Source organism: Amphimedon queenslandica, unplaced genomic scaffold (assembly GCF_000090795.2).
Source record: "Amphimedon queenslandica unplaced genomic scaffold, v1.1 AMPQUscaffold_13470, whole genome shotgun sequence".
Taxonomy (NCBI): Eukaryota; Metazoa; Porifera; class Demospongiae; order Haplosclerida; family Niphatidae; genus Amphimedon; species Amphimedon queenslandica.
The window spans coordinates 305,796-318,228 of NW_003546294.1; the positions used below are offsets into that span (position 1 = coordinate 305,796).

Below are 12,433 nucleotides of genomic sequence, written 5' to 3' on the forward strand. Positions count from 1 at the left end.
TAGGTATATAGTATTGCATAATGTTCAATATCTATTATTTTTATCATCATCTAAATAGATCCTGCTTACATCAGTAGATCACCCCTTTCTCCTCATACTTTAAACAGTTAGTTGATACTACTAAAAACTAAATACAGTCTAACATTATTATTATTTATAGTAATTAGCCCTACTATCTCTGCTGCTAGTACTTGTCACACCAGGAGAGAGACTGAAAAAGGTATTAGTACACTATAATCACTGAATTTAAATGCATGTGTGTGCATATATAGGTAGTACATATAGATCTGATATTGCTCATAGAGTAATGACAGAATGTACTTCATCAATAAAGGACTGTGGGATTGATATCAACTTCTTAGTTGACAAGTTGCTGGAACACAAAATTGTAAATTCAAGAGAGAAAAGGAAAATAACTGCTAGAGAAACTGACAATGACAAAATGGATGAATTACTTCACATCATTTTGAGTTCTATTCGTATGAATGGAAAAGTGTTTGGTATATTCATAGATATACTGAGAGAAGAAGACACTTTGAGAACTATTGCACTAGCTGATACACTAATGGACAAATATAAGAAATAAACCAAATAAAAGCATTTTATATGTCTTTTTATACACATGTATTTTTAATTTTTGATACACAGAAATTTTTGAGATTTTTTATGAATTTTTTTTTAAGTTGCTCCAAAAACTCTGAACTATGTACAGGGTTGTAAGTTGTAACATAATTGAAAATTGACATTTTATTACTATTATACATGTACCTGACATGGTACTATATCTGGACTAACAGTCCAACCAGTTATTGGGACAAGGCATATTCAGATCACATGATCTATAACCACACCCGCTAGTATAATAAATCCGATCACATCCATTGCAGTACAGAGATATTATTGTGAAATAAGTTAAAGAAATTAAAAAAAAGAAACATGTAAAAATAATTATCAAATATAGTCTAATTTGCTTCTCATTGCTTGTACAACACTGTTCAGGTACTTTTCTATTAACTATACAAGATACCGGTACTCTAATTATATAATGCTTTAATATAATAAACTTACAACACTGAGAGATTAGTTCAGCTGTCCTCACAAAAGCAATGTTTCCCTTGTTCATTACAATATTTAGAAACACCTCAAACTGATCAGGACACTGACACATCAACTACTGACATTATACAGTTAATAAAAGTATCAGCTCTTTCTGCTAATGACTGGCCTGTCTTGACAATAAATCTTATCATTATAATTACATGTACATGTATATCTAGTCTTTAAGCCTATAGTATTTAAGAAACATTAAAAGCATTGACTTTATCCTTTACTACTCTCAACACTTCTTTACTAGTTAGTATATTGATAAAATCTGATATTGTAATAATCTGTTCATCATTGCCATCTGTTAGTATTGTGTTCAATAAAGTCAAATTATCTTCCAGTGGAAAAAGTACCTGCAAGTGACAAAGTGATTTTAGGGAGTATAAATTAAATAAATCATTTACAAAAAATACCTCATTTGGATTGACTAATGAATCTTTATTGTCTGTAGTGACAACATTAGACACCTAAATTTGATTGTAATTAAGAGACATTACTATATGTACTAACCAGTAGTCTTGCTATAGCTTCTGTGATCCTGTCTTCTTTATCACTAGCCTATAAGATAATTGACAATAATTAGGGACATTTCTTGCTTTCTTGTTCATACAAGCTCTATCCACGTGTTGATTGATAGAGAAGGCTCTAGACATTCAACATAATGCCACCAATGATGAGGTACAAACAGAACATCACCAGGAGAAAGGACTACCTATATCAAGCAATAAAATTAGGAATTATTATTAATGTGTAATACCTTACCTTATATGGTGTTGCTTTGAGAAAATCACAATACTTATTGATTTGAGGTGATTTTATGTTAACACGACTGAACACACTTGATTCTTCAAAAGGAACACGAGTTGGATATAATTTATGATCATCATTGGGAGAGAACAATATCCATTCTTTAGTGCCCCATAGCTGCGCTACTAAATTGCATCCATAAGTGTCATAATGACAAGGGGTTGAGGCTCCTTCACTTCCAATCCAAAGTGTAGAAGATAATCCATTTCTAGTGTCAAATCCAAACACACTCCAGTCCACAGCATCAATGATATCCAAATGATCTGAACATAATTCATTCATGTACTTATAATCTGCATATACCCAGTAAATAGAGCGTGGTACTGATGAGAAAGGATTTTTATCATTACTTTTAATGATCTTTTGTGGTGGAGGGCATACAGTTTCATCATCGTCTTCAATTTCTGTTTGTAGCCATTTATTAAAATCCGAAAAGCAAGCATCAACATACTCACAGTGAGTTTCATATACAACGTCAGTAGTGGATAGTATCTCTCTGTGTTGTAATGTACCAACTTTTGGACACACTTTAAATCTTGTACGGACATCACTCAATTTCTCTGACATAACATGTGGGCTCCACGTCAACGCCTCGGCCCATTTCTCTCCAATAAATCCTTTAAATACAGTCGGGGCTTTCAGCTCCGTCAATACCAGTTCCTTTAGTTTCTGAGGAGGTAAATCATCACTTGGTGTTATAATATTCAATGGTTTAGCCGCCATCTTTTGTGGGTGTGGTTATTATCACCATAGCAACTGTCCCATCAGATAAACTTGGGCTCCTTCTCCCTCTCAGTAATCTCTCCTTCTGTGGATGTTAGGAAATGGCAGCGCCGACAATAGATCCAAAGATTATCAAAAAGACTCAGGACACTTTAGGGAAAATAATAAAGAAACCGCCACTTACTGAAAAACACTTGTCAAAACCACCCTTTAGGTATCTTCATGACATGATAATGGAGGTTTGTCTCTTATCCTAATATTGAAAATAAAGCCTAGCACTTTGTAGATATCTAGAACAAGTGGATTTTTTAAAGGACTATACTCTGGGAAAGAATTAGATGGCAAAGGAGACTGGGTATGTACATACATGTACATACACTGTCTAATCATTTTTTATTTTTAATTGTTAGAGTCGTGATGACAAAATAAACTTCTTTCAAAAAGCAATTGATGTAGTCAGTAAGTATGCTCGTAGTTATAATAAATTATGATTCTTAATTTGCTTGTAGGCTTTGTTACTGGTAAAGTTCCAAAAGCTCGTCCATCAAAGATGATAGCTGGAGCAGAAGCTGAAAGAACTAATGAATTATTACAAATGATAGCAACAGCTATTATAAAGAAGGTACATTTAATAAAAATTGCATGTATATTATATATTGTGCACTATGTACATGTAAATTTACATATACATGTACATGTATGTTATAACATACTGTATAGTGGGAAATTTTGGAGGGAATTAAACTTGGCGAATTTTATCTTTTTGATAGTCATTTGTCAAAATAAAAATCCACCATTTTGAGCCATTATATGCATGCTCAATGGTACACGTACGTGGCCATAAATTTGTCAAATTAAAATTCGCCAATTACCAAAATTTAACAATTTGCCAAATTTTAGTCTCTCCAAAATTTCCTACTATACGGTAGTTATGTAGAGTAAGAACAGTGTTTTTAGGCACATACATGTACATTAGTCTCGTGTAGCCAGACTCATTACCCATGTCCAAATGTCAAAAAGGGGTGGAGAGTCTGGCTACGTGAGACTATATCTACATGCGTAAATTCATAAATAAAAATTTCATGTACATTGCATGTATAAAGTCAGGATTTCCTACAGGATTTTGGCATAGTGCTCACCTTCTTGAAATCAGCTCAAGCTAACAAGCATGCTTTTTTTCTAAAAATAATTGGCTCGTTTTTAAAATGGTCATAACTTGAAAATTATTTGTTGGAAACAGCTCTTATAGCTTTCTACACAGCATATATAAGGACATCAATGTGTGTTGTAAAATTTAATAAAAATTTGGGGTGATTTTGGAACCAATTTTTGCTTTTGGTTTTTTATAATTTGGATCATTAAAAATTCTTCACTGAGTGTAAAGGTACTTTTTATTGTTAACTTTGCATGTAGCTTGATTCTACTGATGCTGTTCAAAAAGTATTGAGTGGAGAAAAGTCAAGTCCATCATCAGACAAAAAAGCAGCGAGGTTAGTTAAAGACTGTGATACTCTGCACTTTATTTTGAGCGTAACACAGAGAAGATACAGAGGTGAAGAAAAAAGCAGAAAAGAAGAAAGCAAGTGACACAACACAACAAGACAAGGCACCACAACCAACACCAGCAACTGAGGATGATAAAGAAAATGAAATTGAGGTGCAGTATGATGACAAGATTTAATTATTTTTTGTCTGTACATGTATTACTTCAAGTCCAGTCTATATTCTAATATTTCTTTTTATACAGACAAACACTGTAACAGAGCCTCATCCTGATCCTGTACCTCACCAAGAAAGACCTCAGCATAGGGTAATGACTACCTCTCTTTATATCAATAGTGACAGCTTGGTATAATCTTTTCTTAGCCTGGCACTAGGAGAAAGTCAAGAGATTCACAAGCTGCAGCAAGCAATAAAGAAGGAGGAGGAGGAGGAGGAGAAAAGGATGGGGAGGCATTGTCTTCTGAAGGCTCTGGAAGTCAAGTTCAAGTCAATGACAGACCATCAACAGCAAAAGGGCAGAGAAAGTCTCACGAGAGAGAGCCTCCTCCTGGTCAGACTGAAACTAGTGATGATACAAGCAATGAGCCTCAGAACTCGTCATCTCCTTCTAACGTAACTCAAAATGGATTAGTGTAAGTAAAGTTTAATGCTCATAGCTCAAAGGTTTTGTGATCAGAATTGACTCCAAAGCGTTAAAATTCTCCCAGCAATTTTCACACGAAAATCATGAAGTCAGTCTGTAGCCAACAATTATACATGCAATCGAAAGCTCAAAAATATTTTATCAGACAATAGCATAAGGCATTGGATGCATCATGCCATTTTTAGTAGAAAAAATTTGAAATGCCCGCAATACAAAAATTTGTCACAGATTTCCTAAAATGTTCTGCATACTAAGGACATTTGATTTTTTTGATAGTTTTCCCAATATTTTGCTTGCTACATGTATGTACATGCATGTACATTGCCATTACATATATTATTATTAGTATTGGTTTTATTTTACATAGACCAATGCCCACACGTCCCAGTAGCTCACGCCCTCCAGCTCCAAGAGTCATTAAGAAAGTAATGGATAGTGATGAACCTAGTTCTAGGTATGATATAATAACATTTGTCTGAATTAATTGATCCTTTGCATCTCTCCAACTCAGGAGTAACTCTGGGCAAGATAGAAAAGTACCTACTCTTATACTTGATCAAAAAGGAAAATCTGAAGAGGAAGAGGAGGAGGAGGAGGAAGAGTTTATTGTTCAAGATCAAATCCCTCTTGGTCCTTCATCTGAAACTTTGTCTGAGTCCCAGTCCAAGCCAGAAGGTGCTCTCACTAAGACTCTGATGGCTGCCAAGGAGAGATTTGGAGGAGATGAAGGGAAAGGTGGAGGCCCAAGAAGTGTTACTATCACTGAAGCACAGAGGAAGAGGGAGAGGGAACTGATAGAGAAGGAGGTCTCAAAACTTCAAAGCTCAATACAGAGTTTATCACAGACAGCTAATCCCCTAGGAAAGATTATGGATTATGTACAGGTAAGAACTTGAGAATTGTTGTAATAAAAGTAATTGTTTGATTTCACAGGAAGACCTTGATAGTATGGAACAAGAGTTGGAAATGTGGAAGAAGGAAAACTCTCAATATGCTGAAACCTTAAGAAGAGAAGAAAAGTATATTTTAAAAATTAATCACAAGTATGTGTAGCATGCTTATCTTGATAGGATTACAGAAGATGAGCTAACTCCCTTGAAGGAGCAGCTAGCAGAATTAAGTGCAAAGATAGATGAACAGGTATGCTTTGCATTTCAGGCAGCACTTATCATTAGTTGAATTCATTTGTAGCAGTGATTTTTATAACCTTTCCAGAGCACTTCCTCTTACACTATTGTATAAATGTAGCCCCAAATTTTTGTCAGTAAAAACTTCGTCAATGGTGTTTGTTTGACCATAGATATTTAAATTTTGGCAAAATTTATACCTACAATATGTGAACCGTAGAAAAATTTTTGATGATAGATCTAAATAATAATTATTAATTTGAACAATTTTAACTAAAATTTTGACTGACAAAAATTTGAAGCTACAAAGTATAAATATAGAGTCTGTGTGCTAAATTTAACACTGCATATTGGAGAATGAACAATATAATTTTGTGGGCTGTCTTTAAATGTAGTTATTTCACAAAATTATCTTTTTAAAACGATTAATAATGTATTTTTAATCTTGATTTGTAGTATGATCTAATCAGTGCAAGTAAAGCAACAATACTGGACAATGATCAGAGAATTCAACAAATGCTTTTATCTTTGAACTCGCATTGAACCATACACAAATTAATTATAAACAAAATAATAATAATAATTGATAATCATAATTATTAACTTGCACTTTTGACCCTCCAACGGAAATTTAAGTCTGTGCAATTCGTACCTATGCTTGCATCATGAATACATTCCACAATAAAGTTATTAAACAGGTTATAAAAAGAGGCGGGTAGTGGGTCACAGATAGTAAGATACAAGCAAAACTGTCACGAAGCATCCAAGTCATTTCTTTGGAAACTTGAAATATCTTTGTGCCGTCTTGATAAAATGGCTACGTCAGTGTGGCTGAGAAGCAACTCAAGGCAAGGGAATTTCATTTATACGAGATTCATCAGTGCAGGGAAATGTCACAGATCAGTTAGGGTAAGTGATTATATAATCATTATCATAATTTTTATGGAGAAAATTTATATAATTTTATGAAAGCCTGCCATGACAAAATGTTATTAGCTAATGATTGTGTTATGGAGTACATGTAAATCATGTAGGTGTGGGTATGTGGCTTGGTATAATGTGATTAATGTCCGTTGTGGGACTGATTACCGTATAGCAGGAAATTTTGGAGGGGATTAAATTTGACGAATTTGGCATTTTGATAGCCATTTGCCAAAATACAAATCTGCCATTTTGAGCCATTATATGCATGCTCAATGGTATGTGGCAATATATTCACCAAATTAAAAATCCGCCAATCACCAAAGTTTAGCAATTCGCCAAATTTTAGCCCTTCCAAAATTTCCTGCTATACGGTATCCAATTTGTTTTATTAATTGAGCCCATAAAATGAAACTAAGAGTACTCAGTAGTTAATTAAAATTAATAGCAATCAATAATACTTATGCTTGTTATTAGAGGCAAAGCATTGATTAAATAAATTATTATATCAAGTTGTGGCACACTTCATGTTATTCATTCAATTTCTTATTGTTTGCTATTTCTGTGATTGTTTTTGTATTGTGCTAATGTAACGATACTCTTCCTTTCTGCTTCCTGGGTAATATTTCCTTTTATTTGGTGGTATTATTTGTTGGCCTTATAAAATATTTCTAATTTATTCTTATAATAGGCCTTTTCAGCATCTAGCAACGAGCCAGAAGAAAAGGCGCCTCACTTTAAAAGAAGCTCAGTAGTTCATCCTCTCTCAGCTCATATCAAAATGGTGATGCAAGAGAAACCATATACCCTCCCCCATCCAATCTGGTATGTATAAATATGCAAGTAATCCATGAACAATTTGTACTTTGATATTGTAATAATGAGTATTAAGTGTTAATTGTACTTTAGACTATAATGAAGAGTCTGGCTTTTTATGACTTAATATGATTGCAGTCTTGCATCATATCCTATTTCCTCCTACATTTGTGTCTCTATAGTGTAGCATGTTGTATAAATAACACACTTGGCAATGAAAGTGATCATCACATAGTAAACAGGTTGTGGTTCGTTGTTTAATGCTATTACTTATGTATAGGACTGAAAGTGAACTCAATGAAGTAACCATCACTCATGTAAAACCTTCTTTATTTGTAGACAAGGTAATTACATGTAGTTTAAGAATCACTTTAGTATAAAAATTCCTAAAACATTGTTTTCATTATTTTTTGAATCTTAATTTGTTTTACAGGCAGCATATGCATCTGTTCAGACACTGAGATTCTTCTTTGATGTGTTTTCTGGTTATTATATTGGTAAATTTCGTGGGACACTTAATGAGAAGAAATGGCTAACTAGGATAATATTTCTCGAGACTGTGGCAGGCGTCCCAGGAATGATTGCTGCCATGCTGAGACACTTGAGATCATTGAGATATCTTCAAAGAGATCATGGCTGGATACATACGCTACTAGGTAATGTGGTATCATATAAGTGGTTTTTTAAGGGAATTATAATTTCACGAAATCTACTAAAATTCCAATTTGTGGATGGTAATTTTGCTAATTCTACCATGTGTGCCATGCGGTACTTTATTGAATTAACTTTCACGGATTTTATTTTCGCAAATCAGGAAGAAATTTGCAACCCTCGAAAAAAACCACTTATACTATACTAAAATTTATTAAAATACTGTTTTGATGGAGTCAATAATTTTTCAGAGGAAGCTGAGAATGAAAGGATGCATTTACTAACAGCGCTTGTATTAAGGAAACCTGGCTTCCTTTTTAGATTTGCTGTCATTGGTGCTCAAGGTATTTTGAATTAATGATTTCATAAGTCATATTGTATTTTTTTAATAGGAATATTTGTGACATTGTTTTCAGCTGCCTATATTATCAGTCCCAAGTTTTGTCATAGGTTTGTTGGGTATCTGGAAGAAGAAGCTGTCAAGACTTATACGCATTGTTTAGAGGTAACTTGTTAGTTCAATATAATAGAATAATGGATTCTTTGTCTATAGTGTATTGATAGAGGGGATTTGAAAGTTTGGGCTAAAACAGCTGCTCCTTCAATTTCTCAAAAATACTGGCAGCTACCAGTGAGTTTATTTTGTGATCTGTAGTTTTAAAAATCCTGCTATGACATGCACACTAAATAATATACAACCAGTGTTTCCCACCAAGTGTGTTAACTTGCTAAGTGAGTCAAACACTATGCTTCATGAGCAGACAAGAACTACAATACAGTACATAGCATTTGGATCATTTTAGAACAACTTTTAAAGTTCATAAAAAATCTGATTTGGTTGGGATCAGCTCAAACATTCTACACAACATAAAGAACATGTATATGTATCAGAAAAAATTATAAAAATGAAAATTTCTCTCCTGCTAATTTTTGGCAAATTTAGCCTAAGACCCTGTACTATTATCTACTATAATACAGGGACTTTGGCGAGAGTTTTGAATAACTTTAAAAATTTGTAAAAAAATTCAATTTTGATTCGAATCAGCTCAAACTTGTTACACAACATAAGAACATGTACCATACAAGATGATTTATTGGTGGGAGTAATATTTAGCGAATTTTCCTTTGGAAATAAATTGGCGAATTTTATATTGACAATTTTGTGCCATGTGCCATTAAGCATGCTCAGTTTGTAACAAAATGACGGATTTTGTATTGGCAATTTCTTCATGAAACCGCCAATTGCCAATATTAATTCCTCGCCAATAAATCATTTTGTATGGTATGTATTTATAAGAAAATCATAAAAATGAAAGATTTTTTATTGTGATTTAAAAAAAACCTGTATAGTATTATGATATTTTGTCAAATTTAATTGTACTCCATTTTTAATTGTAGGAAGGAGCTATGATGAGAGATGTGATACTAGCAATAAGAGCTGACGAAGCTCATCATTGTGAGGTCAATCATACTCTTTCATCTATGGACATGGATAAACAGAATCCATTTGAACCTGGGAAATAATCAAAACTTTTGAATTCATTTTTACTCGTCATTATTTATTTTTTCATCATCTTTTCATTATTTTTTTGGTGGAATTGATTTCTTTTTTTAACCCCCATAATGATTAAGATGGCGGTCAAAATGGAGCTGTTTACTCGATTTTGTAGTGGGTCCTTCGCCAAGCTCTTGCCTTCCTGTGGTGGACTATTATCTCAGAGCCCTTGGAACAATACTGTACGCTCTTGCAGTGGTGTTGCTGGTAACGTCACGTGGCTAAAGAAATGGGGAAGGAGAGACATGAAGAGGAGGAGAATGGTTGCTGAGTATGCTGATCACAGGCTCAGACTGAGGGTGATTAAGAAGTCGAATATGCTGCCTGTCCAAGTATTACAAAAAGCTAAGGCAGATTTAGCTGCACTTCCAAAAGACAGTTGCATGACTCGTGTTCGTAAGCGTTGTACTATGACTGATCGGTCTAGGGGTATTGTTACACAGTATAAAGTTTGCAGGCACAAGTTTAAACAATATGCTGATGCAGGATTAATACCAGGACTCAAAAGATCAATGTGGTAGATTAACGATCAATCCAGACTATGATAACTATTTATTGCAACAAAAATTTAAAAATTATATTATTAAAAATGTTAAAATATTATTTGTAGTTTGGTTTTGTGAGTATCATCATATCAGAGTGAGCTGCTGTTGTTGAATTGGAAGGAACAGAGCTACAGGCAAATGCTGTCATGAGACTCCATCCATGTTGATTAAATAAGTTTAATATTGTTGTATGAGTGGTGGAAAGTTCAGCAAACCTATAGATTATGTACAATATGAATTAATTATAAAAGGATTATTGCAAGATTTACCATCCTCTATCATCCTGGATTGTTTTTGTGGTACTACTGTTTAACTGCATCATTAGTTCAGTTGAGATATCTCCATTGACTCTTATGGCTGGCTTTTGACCACAAAATATCTCTACAGTTGTGTAGAGTAATGTTGGGGTCTGTGGTTCTATTGTACGACAACAATGATATAATGGAGCTCATTTAAATTATAGTGTGTACCTTCCTTATGTGCTGAAATAAGGTCTTGAATTGCTTTTATCCATTCGTCCTATAAGGAGTGTGGATACTGATCAGTGATCGAGGATGACACATTGTACTCACCCTTTTAGCATTAGAAACTGCATTAAATAAATAAGTTCGTCCTTTAGTTACAATCTTGAATGTAAAACCATGCTGCAACAATTATCATTAATGCTTGAAATATTAGTTCTATACTTTCGAAATATCTTTCTGAACTTCTTGTACATGAATGGCTACTTCATCAATGTCTTCACAGTATATAATGCCAGCAGGAGAACTGTCCTAAAAAGAAACAAATAATGATAGCATTGCCAGCCAAAAGCATGCAACTACTGGCAAAACACATTCCTTAAAAGGGCAGCTCTCAGAATTTGCCATCTCTGTCTAGCATGCATTATAATAGAAAGAGTATAATCTGTACTATTTCGATTTACGATTCCTTCTCCCAAGTCCCAAGACATTTGCAACTATGTCTAGTACTATAGATCTAAATTATCTTAAGTTTGCTTACATTCAGTTGGAGCTGGATATCTCTGGATAATAACCAAAATTATAATAAAAGTTTCTAGATTATAATCAAGTTACACAAGATTAAACTGTCAATAATATTGTTCATTTTGGGAGAGAATGGCAAAATGAACATGGGTTTTAATCGATTTATAGAATTATAGCTATAACACTGATCTAGCTTTTAAAGCTATTCTTGCTGCTTTTTAATGTTACAGAAATACAATCATAAGGCTTTGTTTACTGATGAATGTTTTTAATTATGCTAAGGTCACTATCATCAACACTGTTGTTTATATAATTGTGTTAATCCCATGGTGGTAACTGTAACAAAGGTAGTTATGGTAAATGCTGCCACAGTATAAAGCAGGGCTTGCCTTACGGTATCAAAAACTTTAATTGACTTCTTGATTGTAATAAAAGAAGTCAAAAATGTCAACTGAAACTGCATAACTACCTGCTAAATCAACAACAAACAAATTGGTTATCTGGGGTAAAAGCAAACTCCAGCTAAGAATCTGTCATATTTTAATAAGAAGTGTCATGAAGTAAAAGTGAAGTATACCATTACTCATTGCAGTGGCTTCCTTGAAGTAGTCATACAGATTCCCTTTTCATCACATTCACATGTTAATTTAATATCTCATACACACAGTTGTTTTAACACAAATACTGGATAGCTTAACACTTACCGAGTCATTCTTAAAGTACTTGAAAGTGTTGTCACTGAGAGTACACCACCTTTTCTTCCAGCCCTATGCAAGTAAGAAGTATCACAAAGTAATACTCACGACGCATTACTTTAGTAGCATCCTGGCCGCCTCTCTTCTCCAGCCATCCACTGAAGTTCATAATGTTAGCCTATTACAGAAACAGAGACAAGAAAGAACCAGTTTATTATGAGAAGCAACCAAGCTTACCACCTTCTCTTTTGGAAAGTGTTACTATCAAACGCCCACACATTTACGCGTGGGCAGAACCGCACGTGATTTAAGAATTTAATCAGGCCGCATGTCTACCGTATGTTTTATTTATAACGA

General features: G+C 33.9%; 5 protein-coding genes and 1 long non-coding RNA gene across 6 annotated transcripts; 4 read left to right on the forward strand and 2 right to left on the reverse strand.

Annotated features, from left to right (window-relative positions):
* The first annotated feature begins 55 nt into the window (after positions 1-55).
* LOC109580965 (uncharacterized) lies at positions 56-521 on the forward strand. The gene is made up of 3 exons (XR_002184452.1): positions 56-106; positions 161-220; positions 273-521. It is a non-coding gene; the product is annotated as an uncharacterized LOC109580965 (long non-coding RNA).
* A 356-nt stretch (positions 522-877) lies between these two features.
* On the reverse strand, positions 878-2,670 carry LOC100641208 (HSPB1-associated protein 1-like). The gene is made up of 6 exons (XM_003385228.3): positions 1,867-2,670; positions 1,715-1,816; positions 1,615-1,662; positions 1,518-1,571; positions 1,069-1,457; positions 878-1,014 (listed from the first exon to the last, which is right to left on the reverse strand). Exons 1-5 carry the CDS (start codon positions 2,632-2,634, stop codon positions 1,296-1,298), a joined length of 1,134 nt encoding a protein of 377 aa, XP_003385276.1. The 5' UTR covers positions 2,635-2,670; the 3' UTR covers positions 878-1,014; positions 1,069-1,295.
* On the forward strand, positions 2,643-6,543 carry LOC100641333 (TRAF3-interacting protein 1-like). The gene is made up of 13 exons (XM_011404567.2): positions 2,643-2,873; positions 2,921-2,989; positions 3,045-3,093; positions 3,144-3,256; positions 4,048-4,124; positions 4,174-4,291; positions 4,382-4,444; positions 4,501-4,769; positions 5,148-5,234; positions 5,292-5,664; positions 5,714-5,799; positions 5,851-5,920; positions 6,364-6,543. Exons 1-13 carry the CDS (start codon positions 2,736-2,738, stop codon positions 6,448-6,450), a joined length of 1,599 nt encoding a protein of 532 aa, XP_011402869.1. The 5' UTR covers positions 2,643-2,735; the 3' UTR covers positions 6,451-6,543.
* A 78-nt stretch (positions 6,544-6,621) lies between these two features.
* On the forward strand, positions 6,622-10,290 carry LOC100637288 (alternative oxidase, mitochondrial-like). The gene is made up of 8 exons (XM_003385199.3): positions 6,622-6,816; positions 7,520-7,653; positions 7,925-7,988; positions 8,078-8,300; positions 8,547-8,639; positions 8,688-8,800; positions 8,849-8,926; positions 9,694-10,290. Exons 1-8 carry the CDS (start codon positions 6,721-6,723, stop codon positions 9,817-9,819), a joined length of 927 nt encoding a protein of 308 aa, XP_003385247.1. The 5' UTR covers positions 6,622-6,720; the 3' UTR covers positions 9,820-10,290.
* On the forward strand, positions 9,707-10,453 carry LOC100641461 (28S ribosomal protein S14, mitochondrial-like). The gene has a single exon (XM_003385229.3). The coding sequence runs from the start codon at positions 9,919-9,921 to the stop codon at positions 10,369-10,371; it is 453 nt and encodes a 150-aa protein (XP_003385277.2). The 5' UTR covers positions 9,707-9,918; the 3' UTR covers positions 10,372-10,453.
* Positions 10,369-12,337, reverse strand: LOC100637413 (uncharacterized). The gene is made up of 8 exons (XM_003385200.2): positions 12,314-12,337; positions 12,195-12,254; positions 12,086-12,148; positions 11,082-11,168; positions 10,968-11,039; positions 10,866-10,914; positions 10,665-10,812; positions 10,369-10,610 (listed from the first exon to the last, which is right to left on the reverse strand). The coding sequence occupies exons 2-8, from the start codon at positions 12,243-12,245 to the stop codon at positions 10,451-10,453; spliced, it is 630 nt and encodes a 209-aa protein (XP_003385248.1). The 5' UTR covers positions 12,246-12,254; positions 12,314-12,337; the 3' UTR covers positions 10,369-10,450.
* Positions 12,338-12,433: the final 96 nt, after the last annotated feature.